We start from the raw sequence: 23,455 nt of genomic DNA, 5'->3' as shown, positions 1-23,455 counted from the left end.
ATTTCAAAGCTTAGAGCTGATATTTACTGCCACTGACGTCCCCTTTTACTCTTCCTTTGTAGATTGATATTTGCACTTTATTGCTTTTTTCTTTTTTCTTTTTTCTTTTTTCTTTTTTCTTTTTTCTTTTTTCTTTTTTTCTTTTTTCTCTTTTGCTTTTTTTTTTTTTTTGAAGGAAAATGTGTTTGGTTTTTTTTTTACCCGGTAAAACTATGTTGTTGTTCCCTCTGGTATTGGTGGAATAGTGGCTTTCTGAGCATGTACTTACGCATTTGTGGACAATTCCAATATTTTTTGGGTTTGGGTTTTTTTTAACCCACTTGCGATTAAGCAAGGGCAAAATCTTTTCCATGTAATTCTTTTGTAAAAGGAAGATAAGACCCAGAAAGAAAGGTGAAAGATTTTGCCAATGCCTGTAGATTTGGTGGAGATTTGGATAGGAAAATATTTCCCTCACCCATGGGTGCCAGAAGGGCTGGGTGCAGCCTGATGCTGGGCTACCACTCTACTACCAATTCCTTCATGGTAAACTTAGAGGGGCAATGTTTTCAACTGCTGGTTGTGGGGACCTTTTGCTTATTTAAACACCCAAGTCTTTTCCTGCTGCAGAAACACTAGGAATCCTTCTGTATTTAGGGAGATGCCTACAAAGAGTTTGGCTTTCCAGGGAGCAGGAGCACCGGTATGGGAGATATCTCCTCCCTTGTGGCTTTTCCCAACAGTCAAATCTCCTAAGGCTGCCAGATTTATTAGAGTATTTCTCTGGGCACAGACATTTAAACATTTAAACACATGAAGGGTTTGGCTTATTTCAGTTTGCTTTGGATCCTCAGAGGATGGAGGTACACACCGATGCCTCTAGTAGTGAACTGAACAGGATCACGGGTTGCCCCATGGATATGCTGTTCAAGTCCACCATGCCCCTGCCCAATGCTCACTGCAGTGCAGATTAAGCCAGCCTTTGAGAGGAAAAACAGGGTGGTGGTGTGTTTGTTTTTTTTTTTTTGAAAGGAGATGAAATGAACTCTGTTTCCTCATGTCAGGGACAGAAAATGGGTCCAAGACCATTTTATTACCAGGGTAGATACAGTCCAATGGCTTTAGGGGCTCATAAAAAGTTCTGATTCTTGGAGGAATAAATGTAGAGTGGCTGTGAGGGGAGCTCAAAGGGCAGAGGATGGGGTCCCTCAGCAGCAAGTGACTTTGATGGTATTTTAAAGTAATGGGGCCAACTTCTTCTGTACTATCTACATTAAACCTTGTACCACCAGTGACTAATGCAGTGGGACTCACTGCTCTTCTCCCTCAGTCCCCTTTAAAGCATCTTTTCCCTCTCTTCTTCCTAGGAACAGCACTGTTCTGAACTCCAGAGTCATCTCCGTGACTGTGAAGCCATTTCCCCGGTCTCTCCTCACCCCCTTGGAAATTGAATTCTCCCACCTGTACAACGTAAGTCTTTCCTGAGAACTTACACCATCCAGCAGCTGTGTTTGCTTCTGCATAGCAGGAATGTGTTGGTGTAAAGAAGGAGGTGGTTTTGCTGGGCTCCTGAGCTCTCTTTGCCAATGCAGGACCCTTCAATCACGCTTAACGTAGGCTGCTGAGGCACTCAGCTGCCACCCTGAGATTGGGCTGGTGTTGGTGTCCTGTTGTTGCTCACTGCCAAGGATGGACTCTATGGGTCAACCTTGCCTGCTCTGTGCTCCTTGCTCAGGCACGGCCAATACAGGAGGAGGGGTGACAGCACTACAGGGAACACGGGCATGCTTGTCCCAGTTCACACCATTTCATTGTGGGCATGATCATGGGAGAAGAACTGTGCACTCATTAAAAAATGGGCTAGAACAATGATCTTGAGGAGGAAAAGAGGGAGGGGAAAGGTTATTTCCTTTAATGCTTGCAATGTTCTTTGCGGTCCTCAGATACTACTGGAGACATGAATATTACTGTTTCTATCAGTGCTTTAAAAAGCAGTCAAAGAGCCCCTCCAAATTCCCCTGCTCAACCCTAAGTAGATATATGTGATGGACATTTACACATCCCAAGGCTTCTTCTTGTTGTGGGTTTCAGATGGCTCTGCAACATGAGTATTAGATCCGTCATGTCTTTGTTTTGGACTTTCTGTGAAGGATTTTCCAAAGTGGTCTAAGACAGCTGCAGCTGGAGTCAGTGGTAAACCTCTTCCAGGGGGCTTTAAACACACTTGGCCACCTCCTGCAGGGCTGTGGCTCATCTGAGTACCATGTCCCACAAAAACACATGCTGTATTTGATCCGCTTTCCAGAAGGGAGCAGCAAAAGGATTCTGTGTGAGAGGAGGAAAAAGGAAGAACATCAACAGGTTGAGTTAGGAAAGATGAAGAGTCAAATCCTTCTGCAGCGGTGTTGATGCAGGACAAACTGAGGCCCTTTTTATTCTTGCTTTTCAAGCCAAGGGTGAAAGAAGCTATCCCCAGGATTCAGATCTGCTATTGCCTGTCTTGAGTATCACAGACTCACCATGCTTAGAGTAGTGGAAGCTGTTCTACAGGACCTGCATATTTCATTCTAGTTGCTCCAAATACCCCATAAAAAGCATGGCACTGATTTGTTTCATTTTTCCCTTTCTTCTCTCCTGGCAGGGAACCACCAACCAGACCTGCATCCTGTGGGATGAGACTAATGGGTGAGTTCTGTGGCTTTCTCTTTACTCTCACGGGTCTGTTTGCTTTTTGGGGTGAAATCATCACAAATTTAGCAGTGATGTGTAAGTTTGTCGCAACCACTTGCTCCCTTTACTTAGTTTTTTCTTATATCAACCTTCATGGCTGACAAAGTCCTTTGCCCTGGTGGGGAGTGTTCCTTCCTTCACACAGATGCATCCCTTCTTACTGCCTTGTCTTTTAGTGCCAGTCGAACTGGGTCTTGTATTTCAAGATCTGCAATTAGATGTTGTCAGTATGGTCCGTGAAGGGCCCTGTGTGCCAGGAGCATCCTGTATCTGTACCAGGGAAACATCTCTCAATGTCTGAGCAGGGATGTTCATGTGTACTTCTGCTCACAGGGAGGAGTGTTTGCATTTTCCTTTGATGCTTTGGACCCCAACCTACATTTTGCGAAGGTGGCCTCTTATTTTGACTCTTCCAATTTTGGATTTTCCTGCATAAGGAATACTTGAACAGAGACCCAGGACTGTGGAGTCATTCACAGATTGTCCTAAATTGAGCTTGACATAGCAGTGTTTGGGTCTTTTCAGTACTCACCCCAAGTTGTTCACCATAAGGAGAGTAATGTAAAATCAGAGCCCACTGTTGCAAATACAGCTTGCAGTGGTGAAGTAGGTGTTGTGCTGCTGTGATATAGTAAAATGATTTCTGCCAGGATTCCTACAATGACTGGTGCTGTTCGGGAGGTGTTGACTGATGTGATTGTGGTCAGCAGGGAAAAAAGAAACCCAAAGTTACCACAAAGAGTCAGAACCATAAATCCCGTGTGGGAAGTAGTTGTCAGAGAGTGTGTGTCTTAAAAAAAACACCAAAAAGTACAGTCTGAAAGTGTGGTCTTAAATCCTGAGTGAACTTGACAAGGATACAAAGTTTTTGATTTAGTGGTGGTTTTACTTCATTGACTTTTGTATCTCAGCTGAGGACCAACCTGACTTCTTTTCTGCTTACAGCCAGTTTCTCTCCTTGAGATCTCATGTATTTGTCACATACCTCTGTATTTATTATTATTATTTATTACTATTATCTGCGGCATCTGAAAAATGATTCTATTCTTCTCCTTTTATGCTCCATTAAGTAGCATATACACACATAGACGGGCAACATATTTGCAGTCAGCTTCCCGTTTTTGTTGGTCTGTGATTAATTTGGCATGTATGAGTGGATCCAAAGCAAAGCTGAAGAACTCAGAGGGACCTCCTGCTTGGGAAATCACACCCATGTTGTAGCCCAGGGCAGAACTGGTCCCTCTTGCTTGTAGTAAAAATTGCTCCAACATTAGATGACAGTTGGGATGCAGGAGCAAAGTCTGCCCCTTGTGTGCTATGCTGACCTCACATGTCAGGGTGCAGGTGAACCCCTAAAATGGGATTTTATTATATTACTGAGTCTGGAGTCAGCCCAAAGTAGAAGGTTGTCTATAGGTGGACAGACTTAGGAGGAGGCTTGGATAGCAATTGGCCTGCTCTACTTAGATCTGTTGCCTCTCTATGCTGGGATGAGATTAAAGCACTTGTATTCGAATCCATTTTTTGGCAAGTAAAGGCAGAAGTTGGAACCGATACCCCTTTGGTCTGCATACCATCTCGTTGTTCTTGGCTTTCTAGGTTTTGGAGAGTTATGTCCAGAAGGATGGAAGTGTTTCCCTGCTATGCTCAGAGCTGGATTTAATTAACTGTAGTCTGAGCAAGAAAAGAGCAAAATCCAGTTTGCACATGGTTGGGTCTGAGGGAGAGTGGTGGCATTCAGGCTGGGTACTTATCTGTCAGAGCTGGCACTGAAAGGTGCCTGGTATGAGAAAGATGAAAGGTTGCCCAGCGCTGAACGTGGCTTGAGAAGCTTCAATGCCATTGCTGATCTGGAAACAAAACAGTGTCCAGTTCAGCATCGTCACCTCTGCCTTGTCCTGGAAGGTCTGGCTGCTCCCTGTACTTGCTCCCAAGGCTTGGCAACTTGTTCCCCTGCCTATCGTCTCTCTGAGAGCATGGGGTGTTAGGAATGCTTTCAGTCTTTAATCCTTGCAACTCCACAGCATCAAAGGGTGGGCTCGTAGCTAAGAGTTGAGCAGACAATTTCTTGGCACAACGTTGTCTTTCAGTTGTCAGGGATGGTTTCCAAAACCCCAGCAGATTGATTGCGCAAATGTTGCCACTAAGGCTCTGTTTTCGGTGCGTGTTGGGGGTGTGTGTGCACGTCTGCAAGTGTTTTCAGCCAACATTTGCAATCTCAAGCAGTTGAAAAGTCCAAAATGCTGATGTCAGCAGATTTTACTAGGAGGATGTTCCAAAGCTAGATCTGATGTGGTGAGCTCTGGCAACGGGAGCTGCGAAGCTGTTTGTGCAACATTTTAAAGCTGATTTGCTACCACTGCCACCTCCTGGGAAAGTCTAATGAAAGGCAAACTGTGCAAACCCTATTCTCCAGGCCTGAATGCTCACCTCAATCTTGAATGGCACCCCGGAGTTCTCAAGGGTTTTGTGTCATGGTTTTGGATAATTGTTTCTTGTTTGGAGCAAGGATTTTTAGGTTACACCCTGGACCTGTTTGTTGCCTGGTACCTGGTGGAGATCATGACTGGTGACTCTGAGCCGGGAAACGCTGAGGTTCAGGCACATTTATGTGGGTTCCTCTCTTTGCTCCCACCTTCTCCTTCCTGCCACCCCTCTTTTTAAACTGGAGGTTTTCCCACTGATCAGTCTCATAAGACAGTTGTGCAAGTGGGTGAATCTCAGGAAATTCCATTTCTCAGCTCTGACCAATTTAATGGCTTCACAGCTTCATTTCTCTGTCTGTTATTCACCCTGCCATATTCCCTACAACCCAAGCCAGCCTGCCATGGTGTTGCTTGCTTAGAAGACACTGCTGTCTCTTAAGCTTCCTCTTTTGCAGGCTTTCCATGATCCTGCTCCAAGGCTGGCTGGCCAGGAGGACCTTCTCTATGTTCACAGTCATCCGTCTGAGGCTGTGGATCTTGGGGATCCAAAATCCACCTGATTCCAGTGAACCAGCCTCTGGATTTAACCCCTTGCAGCCAATGTAACTGAACAGATACAGAGGCAGGAAACTGGAAGCAATCCTCACATGAGAGCTCCTCCCTGTTACTGCAGCCACCTGAGCTTTCAGTCCCATCCAAAACATGCCACAGCCCTTTAAAGGGCACTTAAAATCCATGGGCCGTGAAGGGTTGAACTGTAAAATTGCAATTAGAACAGACAATTATCATGCGGCCATGTGCTTCCTCCAAGACAGAGTTGTTGAACAGAGCACTTAAAAAAAGAAAAAGAGGAAGAACCCCCGAGCGTTCATTCATTTGCATTTAGATAGATATTTAAGCTTGTAATATTAATAATGGATTTTTGATTTATTAATCCTAGCCCCTTTGAGTGACTGTTAAATTCGTGGGTGGCACCTCTCCATCTCTTTTCTCTTCCTCTTGCCCCCAACTTCTCATGTCATGAAATAAGAGGGGAGAAGATCAGGAACTAATTTCTGTTGTGCTGGGTGCTGCAAGTATGATTAATGAGCTTAGCACTAGCTGGGTAAATTGAAAGTTGAAATCAGAGAATGATTTGGGATTCTCTGGGTCTCCTCCAAGGCTATTCATCTGGAGTAATTATTAGCTGCTTAGCCTTGCTGAAGTTAAAACCCCAGCAGGATCTGGTCTCCTGCTCCCTCTTGCTCCTGCTGGGACAGGACGGAGGGAGTTGATGGATGCAGTCATACGTGCTTTCATGTTCTTATGCATCACCAGATTTGTATTTCTGCACCTGCCTTGCTCTGGTGCAGAACAGGAATGTCGTGTGGCAAGGGGAACGGGGAGACAGTTGCCAAAGTTTGTTGCTAGTGGTGGCAGCATTGCTTCATGGCTGCAGCGGAAGATGCAGGGCTAGTTAGTGTTACAGAGCAGTCCCTCTACCCCATGGGACTGATGGGTCTGTGTACCCAGAACTCCAAAGCTGGGTTTTGGCATTCTTTGAGCGTAGGATCAGGTCAAATGATGGAGACTGTTGCGAGATGAAAGGGAACAGTCACAAGCCATCAAGTGTCTGCAGAGAGACTATGAGATTAGACTGACTGTCTACTGCCATAGATAGACCCACAGCCCCAGGTGAATGCTAATTCTCCCCTGCAGCGTGCCCTGCCTTGGTGACAGCAGGGACCAAGCCAGCCAGCTGAGTCGTGTATTTTAGCTCATGGTGCCTGAGAGAGCATTGTGCCATGCCAGTGTGAAATCCAGTCCCGTACCTGCAGAGGCTGGGATCCAGCAGGTCTGCATTGCCAGGGGACCTCTCATCCCACAGGGAATGCTTGCTGCCTGGCTTCAGCCATCAACTTTTCTCTGTTTCTCTGTCTCTAAGATGAGCATCATAATAGCTAGGCATTGTAATAACTGATCTTGAAAGGCCTTCCAAACCTTCACAAATATTTGCATAAAAGGCTTTTTGCTCTTGGAAGAGAAAGTGCTTCAGGAGTCTGTGGTTTTGATTCAAGGACACTCTTACCTTCCCTTGGGAAAGATCATCTGTCCCGTAATTAAAGCATTTAACCTATCTAACTTAGGAAATGCAAACCTCACTGTTTAGGAAGGTGCCCCATGTGCAGCAAGGTTAGGCATGGAGAAGAAGACGAACAGCGCAGCAGCTAGCAGGGCAAGGTTAAATCACATCCTCCTGGCTCTGGGCTGCATCTGATGCCCAGCTGAGGTCAGGTAGAAATCTCCCCCGAGGGTTCGCAACTGCACGGAGCTGTGTTTTATGATGCTGCCAAACAAAGTAGACTATCAATGTGTTCCCATTTGGAAACTTAGAGGATCCTAAAATGTAGCTCACAGATGCTGAGGACAGTCCTGTTCATGGGCTCTTTTCAGACAGGAACCGATTGAGGTGTAGGGTGTATATTGGTCCTTCCAGGGGATGGTTTGATAGAGCTGTGTGGACCAAGGGCTGGCAGAACTGAAGGTGATCACACAGAATTGCAATCCACAGGGAGAGCTCTGCAGTGTCATACTAAGTTTGTGGGGGTGTTTTTGTTTGTTTGTTTTGTCTGGAACACCTCAGAGGAGCCCCCAAAACATCCTAGAAGGAGGTATTGTCTGTCAGGCACCGTAACTGGGTAGGGTAATTGGGCTCTTTGGGGTGTTTATGGTCCAGCCACCCCATGAATTTTGCAGTGCAGCTGCTTTGCCCGAAATTCCTATTTTCAGGGTGGGATGTCCACTGTCTAATCTATGGAGTCCCAAGCTGTCCGAATTCCTGACTGCGTATCTTACATGATTACAGGAAACGCATGCGCTGATGCGTGGTGCAAGGCAGCGTGAGGAGCAGGACGCAGTGTAGGCTCCATGGGCTTCACCCTACTTTTTGAAAGCCTCTGATGCACTGGATGAAGAGAAAGGCAGGGAGTTTTCTTTTCTGTGCTTTCTGGGACTTTAATGAGATCTCAGTCTTCGTGGTTACTCACTGGTTTCCTTTGGAGGGCGTGGACAATAGGTTAATTTCTTCTACTACTCTTTGCCACCAGAAAAATGTCACAGAGGAGGGGTTGTATATATAACATCCCATGAACACTTTTTGCTCATCACGTCAGTTGATTCATCTCCCAATGCATGTCTTTTGAAGAAAAGTTTTCTAAAGTCAGCAAACAGCTTCCCTTTTCTTCTGTCCATCACCACTAGTGGCCTTGCCCGGAGCTGTAGATCAAGTAGTAACACAGCTTGCCTATGCTGATAAAGATGGATGAGTGCCCCCAGATACAGATAGGGAGGGAATCTGCGGCAGCCCCAAAGCCCCGTGAGAAATCAGTGCACTTCTCTCCTCTTTGGACTTATGCATGACATATTATATATTTTCTACTGCAACATTCCAGCTGGCTGTAGGGGAGCAACATTGTCAGTGACATGCCCTTCACGTGATCCCATGCAGGGCTTTTGTGCTGGCGTTTGCCAATACCCCTGTTCCAGGACCATTGCCTTTAACTAGCATCTTCGTTTTCAGCTCCACCTGCAAATGCTGCCTTTCCTGAGTGCTCCTGTGGAGGTATTGAGGGGACGTGAAAGAAGGCAGCGTTGTGCTTGCAAAGACTGTCTACACAGGGGCATGCGGGGAGGTTAATCTGAATATTCCCATTAGTTCCTCTGTGTTAAACCCAGTTAACAGTACCCCCTAATTCAGCCTGTCTGACTGCACTCGCAGTGTGCAACCAGGCAGATTGAATTATGGCCCCAGGAGCCCTGGATGAGAGTAGACAAAACAGGGCTAATGCAGTGAAACCCAGTCACATCTCTAGAGCCTGAGGATTCAACTTCCCTGCTCAACCTGGGCTCTGGGGCTGCTGGAAGTACCAAGCAGAACTGCTTCCAGAGAACTGTTTTCCCAGGCATCTGCCTTACCCTGAGGCCACCTTTTCCTGGAAACACTGTCACCTGGACTTCCAGGTGCTGCAGGAAAGAAGTGGTCCGGTTCCCGGTTAAGCACAAAGCAGCTGGCACAAGGTACCAGCAGACCGCAGGGCTGTGCCCATTCCCATTCGGGAGAGGAGTCACATTTCTTTGGCCTTTGCTGAGCAGTCACCATTGTCTGTGGGACTGGCAAAGCAGGAGCTGGCTTATTCTCCAGCGCCTTTCACAGCACAGGATGCAGGAGAAGCTGAGCAGCACGATACAGAGCTTCTGCTGCCTGCCAAGAGAGCATGGTTTAATGGCTTTCGACAGAAGGGAAAGGGAGAGAGAAGAAAGAATTCAAAGGCTCTGAATCAAATGCTCCAGCTTTTCCCTCACTTCCCTAGTAAAGGGGCCAGGAATATAGATAGAATAAATTAATTCCCTTTACAGAACTGGCAGAAGCCAGGCACGGAGACCTGGAGGATGCTCTCACTGGAAAGGGGCTTTGGGTTCAGTGGTATGATTCCCAACCTCAACTCAGTGCTGAGTGTGCACTGTGAGCCGGAGCACCATGGGGTTCAGGATGGCTTGTGTGGCCACAGGAGTGTGTGTTGTGTATTCATATAAACGCACATATGCAAAATATGTGCAAGGATATAAAAGGGTGAATGTGTGGGAACGAGCGAGTGCTGGTGCCCAAGTGTGAGTATGGACACATGCGAGTGTGTTTCTGCGCACAGTCAGGGCTGCAGGGTGTTGGTGGTGTGTCGGTGTGAACGTAAGCGCACGTGGGGTATGCAGGTATCTGCAAGCACAAGGCAGTATTTGTGTATGTGTGTTTGTGTGTGGACAACACAAAAGTACGTGTGCACGTGTCCAAATGTACACAAGTACCCAGACAAGGCCGTTAACCCAAGCCATCCTTCATTTGTGCGATGAGTCTCACAATATATGTTTAAACGCCTGCAGGAGCTATAGAGGGTTTGTGTGTGTGCGTGCAGGGGGATGTGCACACAGAAGCCTCTGCACAGCATGCTCTGCGTGCCAGCCTGGGGTTGCATGTTTTGCCTGCATCCCTGCCTGCTCTCTTTATTTACAGCTGTTTGCTCGGAAGCCACGATGCCCTTTACTCATATTCCCTTTGCGGATGGGAGGGGATAAGTATAGCAGCCCCGTGCCCTTCTGTGGCCACCTGCCATAGAAGTGCCAGGCTGCTGAGGGCTTTCGGTGGCATGTGGTGGAAGACCAACTTGACTTCCCAGGTTGCATGAAGAGACTCCAGGCTCACTCCCTGGTGCATTTCTGCTGCTGGGTGCTTGTCTGTGTGATACCTTGTATGTTCTGAGAATGTAATAACACAGTACAGGCATCTGTATGTGCTGGTGGGGAGCTCTGATTCACAGCTCCAGGCCTCTAAGTGTGGGGAAAAAAAGGAGGCTGGGGAAATGTGAAGCCTACCCTTGGCGTGCTCTAACTCCAATGACTCAATAGTCAAGTCAACAGGGTGCAGCTTTGAAGCAACTTCAAGGCAGGCTCAGGTGCATGGAGGAGAGACAAACACCTGCAGTACTGGGATGCTCAGCACTCTCTGTGTGTAAAATTCAGAGCAGAATCACTGTACCTCCATGTACTTCTTTGCTGGATTAATTTTATTCTCCCTTTATGAGCACAAGAAAGCTTGTCTGGATCCAGAGCAGGACTTCCCAAATGGTTCTGTCTCTAAACCTGCAGATCCTATCACCACTGAGGATACCAGATCTGTATTCTCTGGAACGTTGTTTGGCTTTGCTGGAAGCTGAGGGCTGCAGAGCAGCCTGTGCATGATGTGAGCAAGGTATGTTATGACCACAAGTATCTCAGGGCTAGGGTTGTCCAAAGCACAGACCATCAGCACTAGGTAGATGCTCAAGCAGGTTACAACCTATGTGTCTCTGATGAGAACACAAGAAAAAGTTTCCCCATCAGGCTTCTTTGCTCAACTTCCTTGCAAGACAGAGGCAAGTTCATTGTTAAAATGCCTCATTTTTTAATCAATCCATGAATCCATGAATCCATGGTGTGCGAGCCAGAAACATAGCAGTACCCACCATAATCACAATAATTTTAGATTGCTAAAATTTGGGGGGCTCAGTATTTCTTAAAATCTCTTGACAACCATGTAAGAGTTTGTTCTTTATCTTTACTAACTGGGCTAAAGAAAACCCTTCTGAGTTGGTATTCTTAGCGGTTCTCTTGCCTGCTTTGTGAATCAACCACAAAAAGCCACCAGCACATATTCCATAGCCCAGGCAATGGATTGCCCCACAGTGGGGATCCTAACTGGAGAAGGACAATATTACCCCTTCCAGTCCCAGATACCTTGCAGAGCTCTCACTTTCATGATGAGAGCCCATGGGAAATGGTCAGAGAGAGGTTTATGAGTCTGTGACATTGCTCAAGGGTGGGTAGGACCGATGGATGTGGGAGAAAAGTGCTGAGAACTGGCACACTGTGAATAAGGATGGGGAAAGTTTGCCCCTATTTTTAAAGAAGAGAAAAGGACTTGTTTTCATTTTCACCTGACTGCTTGTGCACCACACTAGGAGATGAAATGTTCTGTTAAAACATAGCAGCAAAAAGAGAACACATTGCCTGGGATACAGCCTTCATCCAATGACGAACTTTCTGTGTGTCTGGGCAAATCAGTGTAAGTTTTGTGCCTCAGTTTTCCCTGAGTCTACTGTGCTAATAACATCAGACAGCTCTTCTAAATGTCATGAAATCTAGGAGCGAGGAGCTCTATTAAGTGATAGTAAGTAGCAAAAATAAGTATTATTACTTATCACTGAGAACTGATTATCTAAACGTGAGCTTTATGATTGAACGGGTCATCCATGCAAGATGAATTCATATCGTGTCAGCTTTGCCCATCACGCCTCGGTCGTGTGAGCAGCAGTGAGTACCGCAACGTGAATTTTAGTCTTCGCGAAGCGGAATAGGACCAGGGAGGCTCAGGGCAATCACTGCAAGACCCAGCATGCAATGGCACGGGACACCAGCCTGTGCACCCCACCGGCTGCCTGAGCTAACGGTGACCTCTCAGTCGCGTGGCAGAGCAGATTAGCAAATGCATGCAGCATCCAGCCCGCTCTGACAGCCGGCTCAATGCAGAGCACGGCAGCTTCTCCCACCACAGGGAGAACCAATGTCTTGCAACAGACCTGCTGCCCGAGTGGGAAGAGCAGGGGCAGGCAGACCCATAGGGCAGGCAGCGCTGAGCCCTCCTGGAAGGCAATGGGCAAAGCTCTCCTCCCAGACATGACAGATCGTCTTTGCCCTGAACATTGGATTTGTTGGGATCCACTTTAACCCTCAGTCAGGAGCTGCAGAAAGAAAAATAACTGATGTAGCGAGGTCAGAAAGCCCCATTACGTGGCATATAATGATTTTCAGACTTGTCAAGGCCCTTTCCAGGGCTTTGTAAATACTTTGATTCAATTACAATAATGACCCTTTGGAAGATGCGTATTAATCTCCCGGAGCGGCCCTCTGCTTTAGGCCAGAGCCGCCTCTCAAGGTGGTTTAATGTACATGTACAATGTTGATGGGATGGTAAGTCAGGCAGGGGAGTTGCTGCCTGTCTCTGATGGAGAGCCAGGGAACAAACTCACCCTCTGCCAGAGCCTGGTGCCTGGCAAGGTGGCCCTAAGCCTGACCCAGCGAGAGCCTAGATCTTCCTGGGGTGAATTCTGCAGGTTTGAGGACAGTCTTTCTTTCTGGTGTGGATGGAAGTGCAGGCAGCAAAGTGGGTGGGAAGTACATCAGTTGCCTTCACCTTTTGGTGATGTATCCAAACTACCTTCAGCTAACCAAGGGGACAAAAACAGAAAGGGTCATAATTGCATTGATGAGTTATGGGCTGTCTTCAAAAACCTAACTGCTGTCATTTGCAAGTAGGGAAGGAGAAACCAAGGGAGTGATTTATGCACTGTCACCAAGGAGGAGCAGAGCAGAGCCACAACTCAGCTCTCCTGTCCTCTCTTACGGCTGTGCTGGTGGCTCTGAATAAAAGTTAGCTAAGTCCTGTACTGGGAGAACAGGAGCCCAGAGGAGATGAAGATCCAGGAGAACGTTACTCTTTTTTTAGCTGTGGATATTATTTATTTAATGGTGGTTCTAGTTCGTATGTCAAATCTTAAGGAATGCTGAGCATCCTTCAAATCTCGACAAGGCTCCTGACAGCTTCAAGGGCACTCCACAGGATTTCACCCAGGGATTATCAATATTCATGTGAATTTTTTTCTGATTTCAACCTTACTTTGAGGCTGGGGGAGGAGTGCTGCAAAGGACTGTTTGCAGGTCTTTTGACTATCACCTGGGGTCTCTTTGTCTTTGATCTTCCATATGGGCCCAAATGAAAGCTGCAGTAATGTATCACTGCAGTTGGGAAGTTTGTTGTGTTCAGGCAGACCCTTTCCAGTCCCTGTGTCCCATGCATCGGTCAAAACTGTGCTGAAGAGTTTGCCGACATTTAACAGCATGTGCCGAGGGCCTGTTTAGTTACTCGCAGTGACGAGCGAGACAGAGCACTGCAATGCAAACACCTAAAATCCAAGCAGCTTCAAGAAAAGCAGTCTCTGGAGCTGCTGCACATGTGACAATGCAAGGAGAGCGGAGGGAGCTCATGGTGTCTAATATTACTGCAGGATCCGGGTCTAGGCTGGCAAAATCATCCTTGAGCTGCACAGTTACCTGGAGGGAAGAGATTTTTGACGCCTAAGGCATCATCAAAAACTTACACATGCCAGCACGTGGGGAGCCAGCGTGAGTGCAGTGATAGGAAAGGTTGTATTGCAGCCTAGCATCTTTGCAATCATTAAAGTTGCACTGATTAGTCCCAGAAGAGAATCTGCTGTCCATCCCCAGGAGAAACAACTTACGCTGAGGGGGGAGATTGAACGTGCTTTGACTGAAACTCCTGTAACAGGGCAGGGGAGGAAACAACCTGCAGCTCAGAACTGACATTGGCTCAGCATGATGGAGCAGACGCACAGGAGACCCTTATGCCCACACAAGGAATGGTATGGAGATGATGAATAGGATAGGATAGGATAGGATAGGATAGGATAGAATAGAATAGAATAGAATAGAATAGAATAGAATAGAATAGAATAGAATATTTTCAGTTGGAAGGGACCTACAACGATCATCTAGTCCAACTGCCTGACCACTTCAGACCTATCCAAAAGTTATTAAGGACATTGTCCAAATGCCTCTTAAACACTGACAGGCTTGGGGCGTTGACCACCTCTCTAGGAAGCCTGTTGCAGTGTTTGACCACCCTCCCTGTAAAGAAATGCTTCCTAATGCCAAGTCTGAAATGATGGGGAGGTGCATCCCATCGCAGTGTTCTCAGGAGTATTATGTTTGTGGGGCAAAAATTGTTTTGATTTTTTTTATGTAGATATAAAAAGAAATCCCCACCTCCACCCCTGCTTCTTGGAGGCTGCTGCATTTCTCTCCACTTAGGCATCAGCATCTCAGAAGTATTGTTAGAAATGGCATCAGGTTGTTGGGCATTTTCCCGCTTCCCAGTTCATTTCCACCCAGTTCATTCAGTTTGCAAGTGCAAACGATGCTTTTGCTAATTACCAGCCCTGCTGGCTTCCTCCTGGGATCTGGAAAGCAGCTGAGCTTGTTCTGCCTGTTACATACATTCAGGGGAGGTTTAGACTGGGTATTAGGAAAAACTTTCTTCACCAAAGGGGTTATCAGGCATTGGAACAGGCTGCCCAGGCAAGTGGTTGAGTCACCATCCCTGGGGGTATTTAAAAGAGATGTGGTGCTTAGGGACATGGTTTTGTGGTGGACTTGGCAGTGCTAAGTTAAAGGTTGGACTCAATGATCTTAAAGGTCTTTTCCAACCTAAACATTTCTATGAGTCTATGATCTTCAGCAGCAGTAAAGAGCTGTTGCCGCTGTCTGTGAAACAGGACTTATGTGACTCCTGTTACTGTCATGCCCGAGTATTTCACAGCCTTCACATGTGCTGTTATTGCAACCAGAGCTGAATAAAAAACTCCTTTTCTAGGTCACTTACAGTTCTGAAGTTTCTTTAACATTTGCCTTTACCTAGATTAATGTTTTAGGAGAGTTTTGGTGAACAGAAAAGATAGGAGAAGGCACTGTTGGTCAAATGACAAGTGTCACTTTGCTTTTGAGGCTTTCACGGTTAAGATGGTTTCAAAATGTAGCAAAACTGACAGTAATCCTCAGAACATTTCTGCTGTTCTGAAGCTGGAACCACGTGGAGACCTGCTCTCAGGTCCTCTGAACATGGGACTTGCAAGGAGCTCTTTTGTTCTCCTGGTCTCCACCTCCCTACCAGAAGAGGTGGCCAGGGAGCCCCCAGCTTGTGAGCAGTACTCCTTCACTCTGACATGGCTTGTCATCTCAGGAAAGAAAGAAAGATCAAACAGGAGGATGGAGTGGGAGCTGTCACATCCACTGTACGTTTCCTGCTCAGTTCTGTTACCCTTGGGCAGGTGAAGGCTGGGATCAGCAGCTTCATCACTTTGGTCCTAACCTGCCACTCCCTGTTCAGTGTGTGTGGAAGACCTTGATTCACAAGCCAGCAATGCTGGCAGGAGGATTTGGATGGGTTGGGGAGAATACAGCAAGCCTGTACCAGCACACACCTTAGCATTGTGGTTTCCAACCTTTTTTTTTTCCTTCAGGACCCCTGAGTGTCAAATTAAATGTCCAGATCAACTTCATCCCCTCTACACACATGTGCACACACTTGGACCCCCTTTGACCTCCAGATCCTCTCTTTCCACATGGTTCTATTTCTCCAATGGCTCCAGAAACCTTCTCTGCAAAATCTCTGCTGTTTATTCCTTAGAGTGAAGCTGAACAACTCCTATTGCTATTGCCAATGCTCATTTGCTTCTCTCCTCTGGACATTCCCATCTTCCCACCTTCAGCTCTGCTGAACCAGAGGGTAAAAGCTTCCTGCTGGGATTTTGCATTTCATCCATGGTGGTGATACTAGCTGGCTTATTCCCATGTTCCTTCCCTCCCCTGGGCCTTGGGAAAGAGAATACCAGGAAGGTTGAGTGCATTTTGTTCTTATTGGCTTAATAGCTGAGATCTCAGTGGGTCTCAGCAAGACTTCTGAGTTTCCCAGCTTGGGAGTTATAGACCCAATCCTGCTCCCTCTGGGCTCTGTGGAAGGCTGAGTCTCACAAGTCAGTGACCAGCAGGAGCTGGTTCTGCAAGGATGTTGTAGCATGGAACTGGAGCCCAAGGTATCCGCACAGGTCTGCAGGAGGTATAGAAATAGGGCTTTAGTGATCTGTCTGCCAAGGGAGAAGGCAATGATAAAAGTGTTTAGCTCTGGCGTGTGTGCATATTATTGTTGGGCAGATTGGGGTGGAAGGATCGACAGGAAAAAAGGACGCTTCACCCCTAGGACTGTGCTTTCTTCTGTGCCATCAGCATTTTCTGCAATAAAGGCCATTCCCAATGCTGCAAACCACAGATAGGACAGCACAGACATTTTTCAGTATAAATTGCTTTAGCCAGCACAGTCATCGTTTGTACTGCCTTATAATTGGCAGGTATTTAATTAGCTGAGGAGTATTTCCACGTCCTCCTACTAAGTGGGAAGTTAGAAACTCCCTATCGGGTGAATACTCTTTGAGTCCCTCCAAAACCAGTCAGTGCAACTCAGCTTAATGTCAGCACACAAAATACATCAGACGGTTCAGTGCAAGTTTGCACAGATGCTGCAACATCTGTCCAATTTGGACAAGTCAGTTGGCTGAGGGTAGGGGTGTTGCTGGAGGGGTGAGATAAAGTCCGCTGTCTGGGTTTCTTGGGGAACCCTCTGTCCTTTGTGTTGCCCAGATGTACAGAGATAAGGCAGGATGGGGAGGAGGCAGGAGAAAGCTTAATGAAGAAATGTTGCTGGGAGGAGAGAGGTTTCCACCAGCCTGTATCTCTGAAAGCCATTTTCATTAGCAGAAAGTGGGTTTAAAAGGTTTTGAGAGCAATCCCTCTTTGCATCAGTTCCAGGGGCTGGCAGAGCGTTTGGTTACCAGCGTAGCTTTGGTTAAATAGATTTTCAGCAGCAAAGCTGGGAAATGACTCCCCCTCCTCCCCCGTGACCTGCTTTCCTGAGAAAAGCACAAGCAGATCCCTGTCGCTCCGCTCAGCAACCTGCTCCTTATTCCTGCTCTTTGCAAAATGCTGGGGTGCTACATCTGCGGGTCAGGCATGTCTTTTCTCCCAGCCAGATCGAGGGGAAAGTAGGAATAAGAGCAGACCTGACAACAGTCACACTGTCCACATAAAACCATTGGGCTTGCACGGCGGGGAAATCTTCCAGCAGGAAAAACGTCTGCCAGCTTTGCAGGTCTGGACCTTGATTTGTGTTTCAACCTCCTGCCAGTCCAGCCAGGCTTTTAGCAGGCTGGAGAAGGGAAGTTTGCTCCACTGCTCTCTAGTTTCACTCCGATCCTGAGCTTTCTTGTCTGTGGCTTTCTGCATCTTTGCATCCTCACTGTTGTCATGCATGTCAAATTGTGACAAGGTACCGTCCCCAGCAGCGTGGCTTGGGGCTGAAAGGGAATCGATGAAGCCAGCCGCCTCTCTGCTTGCTGCTCTGTTCCCAGCTGAGCAGCGCAGCCCTGCTGAGGGATCTCGACTTCTCCCTTTGATTCATCTGGGTCCTGCCCACCAGGGAGCTGTTTACATCGACCCCCGGTGAGAAACCATCTGATCAGCACCCAGGAGGGCTGGTTACAGGTTGTTCAAGGAGAGGGGGTAGCACGATCTTAAACATCAGCATTTATTTATTAGCATTTATTTAGCCACGAGTGCACCAGCCCCCTCACTGCATTAGCATCATCTTTATTTCCCAGAGGTTTCCTCCTCTTCTGCTAATGTAAATCCAAAGCAAACCCTCTAGTAGATTCCTTTATACACCCACGTAAGTCAAGTCAGAAATCACACTGGTCCCACCAGGGTGGGCTTTTGTGGTTTGCTTTACATTTTATTTACACCCCCCCCCCCAAAACCTGTAACAAACCAGCATATAATGTGAAAGGACATCTATAGTGGCTACAGACACAGAATAACGATGAGGAGGCGGTGAGCAGCAATGCAGCATTCCTGAACCCGGATCCAAATGACCTTCAGGAACGGGCAGATCCTGCTTTCCGAAATTTGAACTGGGAACAAGGGAGGCACTCCATGCATTCAAGGGGCTGTCAGTTCTGCTTCTCTTGGCTGCTCCGCTTCCATGAAATTCTTATTTTGCAGAGCGCAAAGGAAAAGGAGGCCAAAGGGAAAGGCAGGAGCAAAGGAAAGCACTCGCAGAGAAAAAAGTGCAGCTAGCTGAACTCACGCTGACTAAACCTTCCCGTCTACAGAGCAGCGTTCCTGTGTGCATGCGTGTGTGTGCCTGCCTCTTGCTCCTATCGCCTGGCGCTCTGAACTCCTAATCACTCCTTGGACATGATTCAGAGCTCACTGATGTACAGTTGTAGGTTTGAAGTGCGTCTTGATTTTGATTTTGGTGTTTCCCCGAGGTTCTGATCATGGGATAATTGTACCAGTACCAGCAAGGCTCAAAGCTCTGTCTGTCCGAGGAGCAGGGTTGGACCATAACAGACAGGCTAACACAGCCAGAAGTAACCTGCTGTTACTGTGGTCTGTACGGCCTCTACCAAGTCTGTATTGCCTGGGAGAACCTCATTAGTATGTTTGAAAGACATAATAAAAACAATTCAGGGTTTTAAAAATGGTAATCCCACAACCTCCTCCAGTTCCTCCACCCCGCTCCTTACACTTATAAAACCAGGGTCTTAGATGCTCCATTGCAAAATGTGAGTTCCTTGTGCTAAAAAGAGGTGGCAACGCATAAGTGACCTTTCTCCCGGCAATCCCAGAGCGGTGATGTGAAATGGAGCAAACATGTAATGTGCCGTGATGGGACATCTTCTCCTGTGCCCAGCAGCTGAGCCGAAGGGTGACCTGCTTCACCTGCTTGCAGTTTGATGGGGATGTTTGCTGAGTTCTCTTGCTTTCGGCTGCCAAGAAGCAGGTGTGAAAGGTGTGTTTCCACTTCGAGCTTGCCCACCATTCTTTTGGAGTTATTTGACAAGAGATAGATTAGGAAATGCTCAGTGAACAGACAGCCCCAAAGGGCTCCGCATCTCCCCTGGATTCAGAATAATTTCAAAATATCCCCAGAATTTGTTTGAACAGTGCCAAGCCTTTCTCAGAGGATTTCTTGCACTCCCTCCTCTTTGCCTCAGCCAATACATGACTTTCCATTTTTTAGGATGATTGCCATTGCTCTGCTTTTAATGCCCCTTCTCAGCTGGAAACACTGGAGCATGAAGCTGTCCAGAGTTCCCAGGTCCAGATATATCTGTTATAGTGATCCATTTGCATCTGTGAGGACTTTATTCTTAGGAGATTTGTGGGGCTTTTGCTAAGTGCATTGAAGTAATTTGTACCTTTAAAGGACTACATCTCCCTCTTGGTTACGGTTAATCTTTAATCCAGCATCTTCATCTTTGCCCGCAGCACCTTAATTTGGCTTCTTGATTTAATTTCTTTTACCGTCTGCAACCTCCTCCTATTCCCAGCCCCTCTGTCATCTGCCTGATTTATTTTTCTTTGCCTCTTTATCCGCTAGCCATGCACTCAGCCATTAAAATTTTCTGATTTAGGTTTCTGAGAAGCAGTGTACCCTGGAGCTAGTGTTTTGGTGGCAAGAGAGTCATCCCTCTTCCCAATCTGGCCCTGGGGCCTCCTGTACTCTTCGAGACAAGGCTGGGACATCGGCAGTCGTGTTTGTTTGCTGTTTTGCAAAGTGCTGCTTATAGGTAGAGAAGACGCAGTGTGTGTCTCCGTCCCTGAATTTGCCATGAAAATTTGGGAAGAGCATCAAGATTGCTAGGGCCATTTCAGAGAGGGGGAGGCTGAAAAAAAAGAGAGCGCAAGTGTCAGGGGATCTGGACCAGAGCTGGGATTTGCAGGCTTTTTGTTCAGAGCTAATAACACACTTTCATCTTCCTCTTTCCTTTCAGTCGCGTGCGCCAGAGCAATGTTTAAAATCCCCAGCTGGACAGGCAGAGGCAAGCCTGCTGCTCTGTCATTGCCAGGGTTTGGTGGGAGCAGCCGTGGGATGATGGTTGTGGTCATCTCCCCATGCCAGCTAACCACCCTTCTGCTCCCCTGAGCTCTGGCTGAGGGCTTGGGGGGGAGCTCTGAGTCCTTTTAGGCTCCAGTAGGGTCATCTAGGAAGATGGAAGTGCTGAACTGCAGACAGGACATAGATGCTGCCATGTCTGAGGCAGCCTGACCATACCCTACAGAGGATGTGAGATATCTCTTACCAGGTGTTTCTATTGCTCTCCCTGCCTTTAAACCGAGTGCATTTGTACATCCTTGACTAGCCAAAGGGAGCGTTTCCAGCTTGTTAACTGCTGCCTGCAATGTCTTACATTTATTTTGGCATCTGGTACGCTCAGCAAAAGCATTTACTACCTTGTTTCCCCATTCTTCCCAAACCTCCTTTCCCATGAGACTTGAGCACGGGACCACGATGTCCAGGCGTAGAAAACGGTGTATTCTGCTAATGCGCTCGGTTCCTCTGAGGATTTTCCCTGAAATGTTTTCAGTACATATGACAAGGCTGCTACTTATCACTTTGGTGCACTGAGTGTCGTTTTCTGTGTAACCAGGGAACTTTCCCAGTTTCTCAGAAATGATCATAGGATGACTGGCTGTTGTACAAGGCAGGATTGCCTGGACCACGTGCGAGTTAATGCCTGCCATGGAGCCGCATCATTTCATAAACAAAAAAGCAGAGTACCCATCTTTTGGACCGTGATCCAGTTTGAGTTTTCCTAGCATGAGAAGGACTGACTACATAACCAGCCACAAGTCTTTAATGTCTCAGGCATCTCATGGCAATTGAGAAATTACGGCTGGAAAGCTGATATGAAAGCTAGGAGAGTAAGCTGAACATTTTTGTATCCAGCAGGACTATACACTCTTTCTACATGTTTTCTAAAACAGGAGATTTCAGGAGGGTCGTGCAGTGTGGTACAACAAGTGGGTGATGGCCCATTCACCACAGTCCTAGCTCCCGTTCCTGTTTTGCAAGACCTGCCAAAACGTTTCCATGCAAGTGCTCCAGTCAAGGACACTCGAGGAGCTGCCCCTGGAGAGAACGGTCCTGCAAAGCCTGGATAAGCAGCTGTGAAAGTCATGTAGAGGTGGGAGGGAGACAGATATATCACTCACTGATTTCACCTTGTCCTTTGTTGGAAAGAAGCCCTTTATGATAATGAGACCAGCCATCTTACTGCTCATCTTTCCGTTCGCCTGTTGTCCCTGTGGTACACTTCCCTCCACTCGGGAAAGTCAACTTCAGAAAGTCCCAACCTCTATTTACAATACTTTCACAGTAACTCCTGTTTTCACCTTTTTCCCAAGATGACCCTGATACCCAATGAACTATTTATTGCTCTGATATTCCAGTGTAGCAGGAAAGCTCCAATGGGGCAACTTTGCCCAAAAACAAGATTAGGAGGTATAGTCTGTGTTTCTTGCATCGGAGGGATTCCAGAAATGCTGTAATGATGCTTTTAGCTCTGGATAGCAATAGCAAGTTTAAGAGCAGGAGCTAAAGTCTTGGAGAGATAAAACATTGATCTACTGTGGAAAGTAGTCCAAGGTCATCACCTGCAGTCACTGACAGGTGAGCCGACCTGATGATACCAGTGCTTGTAGTGTAGCTAAGTCTGAGAATGATTTTTCTTTTTGCTTAAAGCTATGAAGTCACAGGATTATAGGGAGCTGTAGGGTTTTCTGTTTCTATTTCACAGGGTTCTGTAGCGAAGCTTGAAACTATCATCCTTTTAAAGGAGAAAATCCACAAAACAAAAAGACTTCAAATATACTATACAAAAAAAAAGAAACCCTCATGATACTTCAAACCAAATTCCTGATGTTGTGTGTAAACTGAGCTGTGATACTGTGGAAGAGATCTAATCTGTCATTATTAAGCAACCACTAGAACAGGGGTCAGGAAGGAATATTTCTCCAGGTATGGTGAGCAGGAGCTACTGAACTGGCTTGCTCTGCAACATGAATATTGTGACACCTCATGGGGATTTTCACATTTGTTTCTGTTTTAAAGGCCAAGGACACTAACAGTGTCTTTGGGTTCTCCATTTCTTCTCTACAGCCCATTGTAGTCCATGGTGTCAGGTCTTCTGTATTAAAGCTTTGACATTAGTGGCACGTGTTGAGGATTGTTCAGTGACTTACTGGGTAGGACACACAGAGAAGAGTGGTCCTTCTGGGGGTCCATCCTGATGAAACATCTGTCCTGTGGCTGCCTTTGTGTCGTGGTTTAACCCCAGCTGGCAAATGAGCACCACCCAGCCGCTCGCTCACTCCCCCCGGTGGGATGGGAGAGAGAATCGGAAGGGTAAAAGTGAGAAAACTTGTGGGTTGGGATAAAGACAGTTCAATAGGGAAAGTAAAAGCCGCGCACGCAAGCAAAGCAAAACAAGGAATTCATTCACCACTTCCCATTGGCAGGCAGGTGTTCAGCCGTCTCTAGGAAAGCAGGGCTCCATCACGTGTAACAGTGACTTGGGAAGACAAACGCCATCACCCCGAATGTCCCCCCCTCCTTCTTCTTCCCCCAGCTTTATATGCTGAGCATGACGCCATATGGTATGGAATAGCCCATTGGCCAGCTGGGCCAGCCATCCTGGCCATGCTCCCTCCCAGCCCCCTGCACATCTGGCAGGGCATGGGAAGAGGAAAAGTCCTTGACTAGCGTAAACATTACCTAGCAACAACCAAAACACCAGTGTGTCATCAACATTATTCTCACACTACATCCAAAACACAGCACTATACCAGTTAATAGGAAGAAAACTGACTCCATCCCAGCCAAAACCAGGACACTTTGGAAAGGAAGTTTGGAAGGGAAGTGCAAGAAAATTGCAATCACAGGGTATGGACCCAATGGCCAAGTTCTCCTTTCCCATCCCACCCTTCCTTGTGCACTGGGGCACATCTTCAGAGACTAAGGCATGGAGCAAGTTTCATCTGCAAGACATGATGTCTGCATTTCAGGCCGCCTTCTGGAGCTGTGGAGCAGGAATGTAAAGGGAGAGAGTGCTCATTAATTATCAACCACATGCTCTGGTTTTTAAACGGCAGTCCAAAGCCCAGGAGGCTGACGATGTTGGGAAGTGCTGAGCTTCCTCTCCGGTGGGGTACCATGGCCTTCTGATGAGAGTCATTACAGCTCAGCGTCAGCTGTATTTATGGTGTCTGAAAAGATTATCTCC

At 47.0% G+C, this 23,455-nt stretch overlaps 1 protein-coding gene across 1 annotated transcript in view; it reads left to right on the top strand.

The window, feature by feature from the left end:
• ADGRB1 (adhesion G protein-coupled receptor B1) overlaps positions 1–23,455 on the top strand; it is a 138,966-nt gene that overhangs the window by 18,744 nt on the left and 96,767 nt on the right. Inside the window, exons 9-10 of the mRNA XM_075141066.1 lie at positions 1,347–1,449; positions 2,621–2,664. Coding sequence (XP_074997167.1) covers positions 1,347–1,449; positions 2,621–2,664 — 147 coding nt within the window. The remainder of the gene's footprint in view (positions 1–1,346; positions 1,450–2,620; positions 2,665–23,455) is intronic.

This window comes from Calonectris borealis, chromosome 2 (genome assembly GCF_964195595.1).
Source record: "Calonectris borealis chromosome 2, bCalBor7.hap1.2, whole genome shotgun sequence".
Classification (NCBI taxonomy): domain Eukaryota; kingdom Metazoa; phylum Chordata; class Aves; order Procellariiformes; family Procellariidae; genus Calonectris; species Calonectris borealis.
This window is presented reverse-complemented; position numbering and strand designations above follow the sequence as displayed.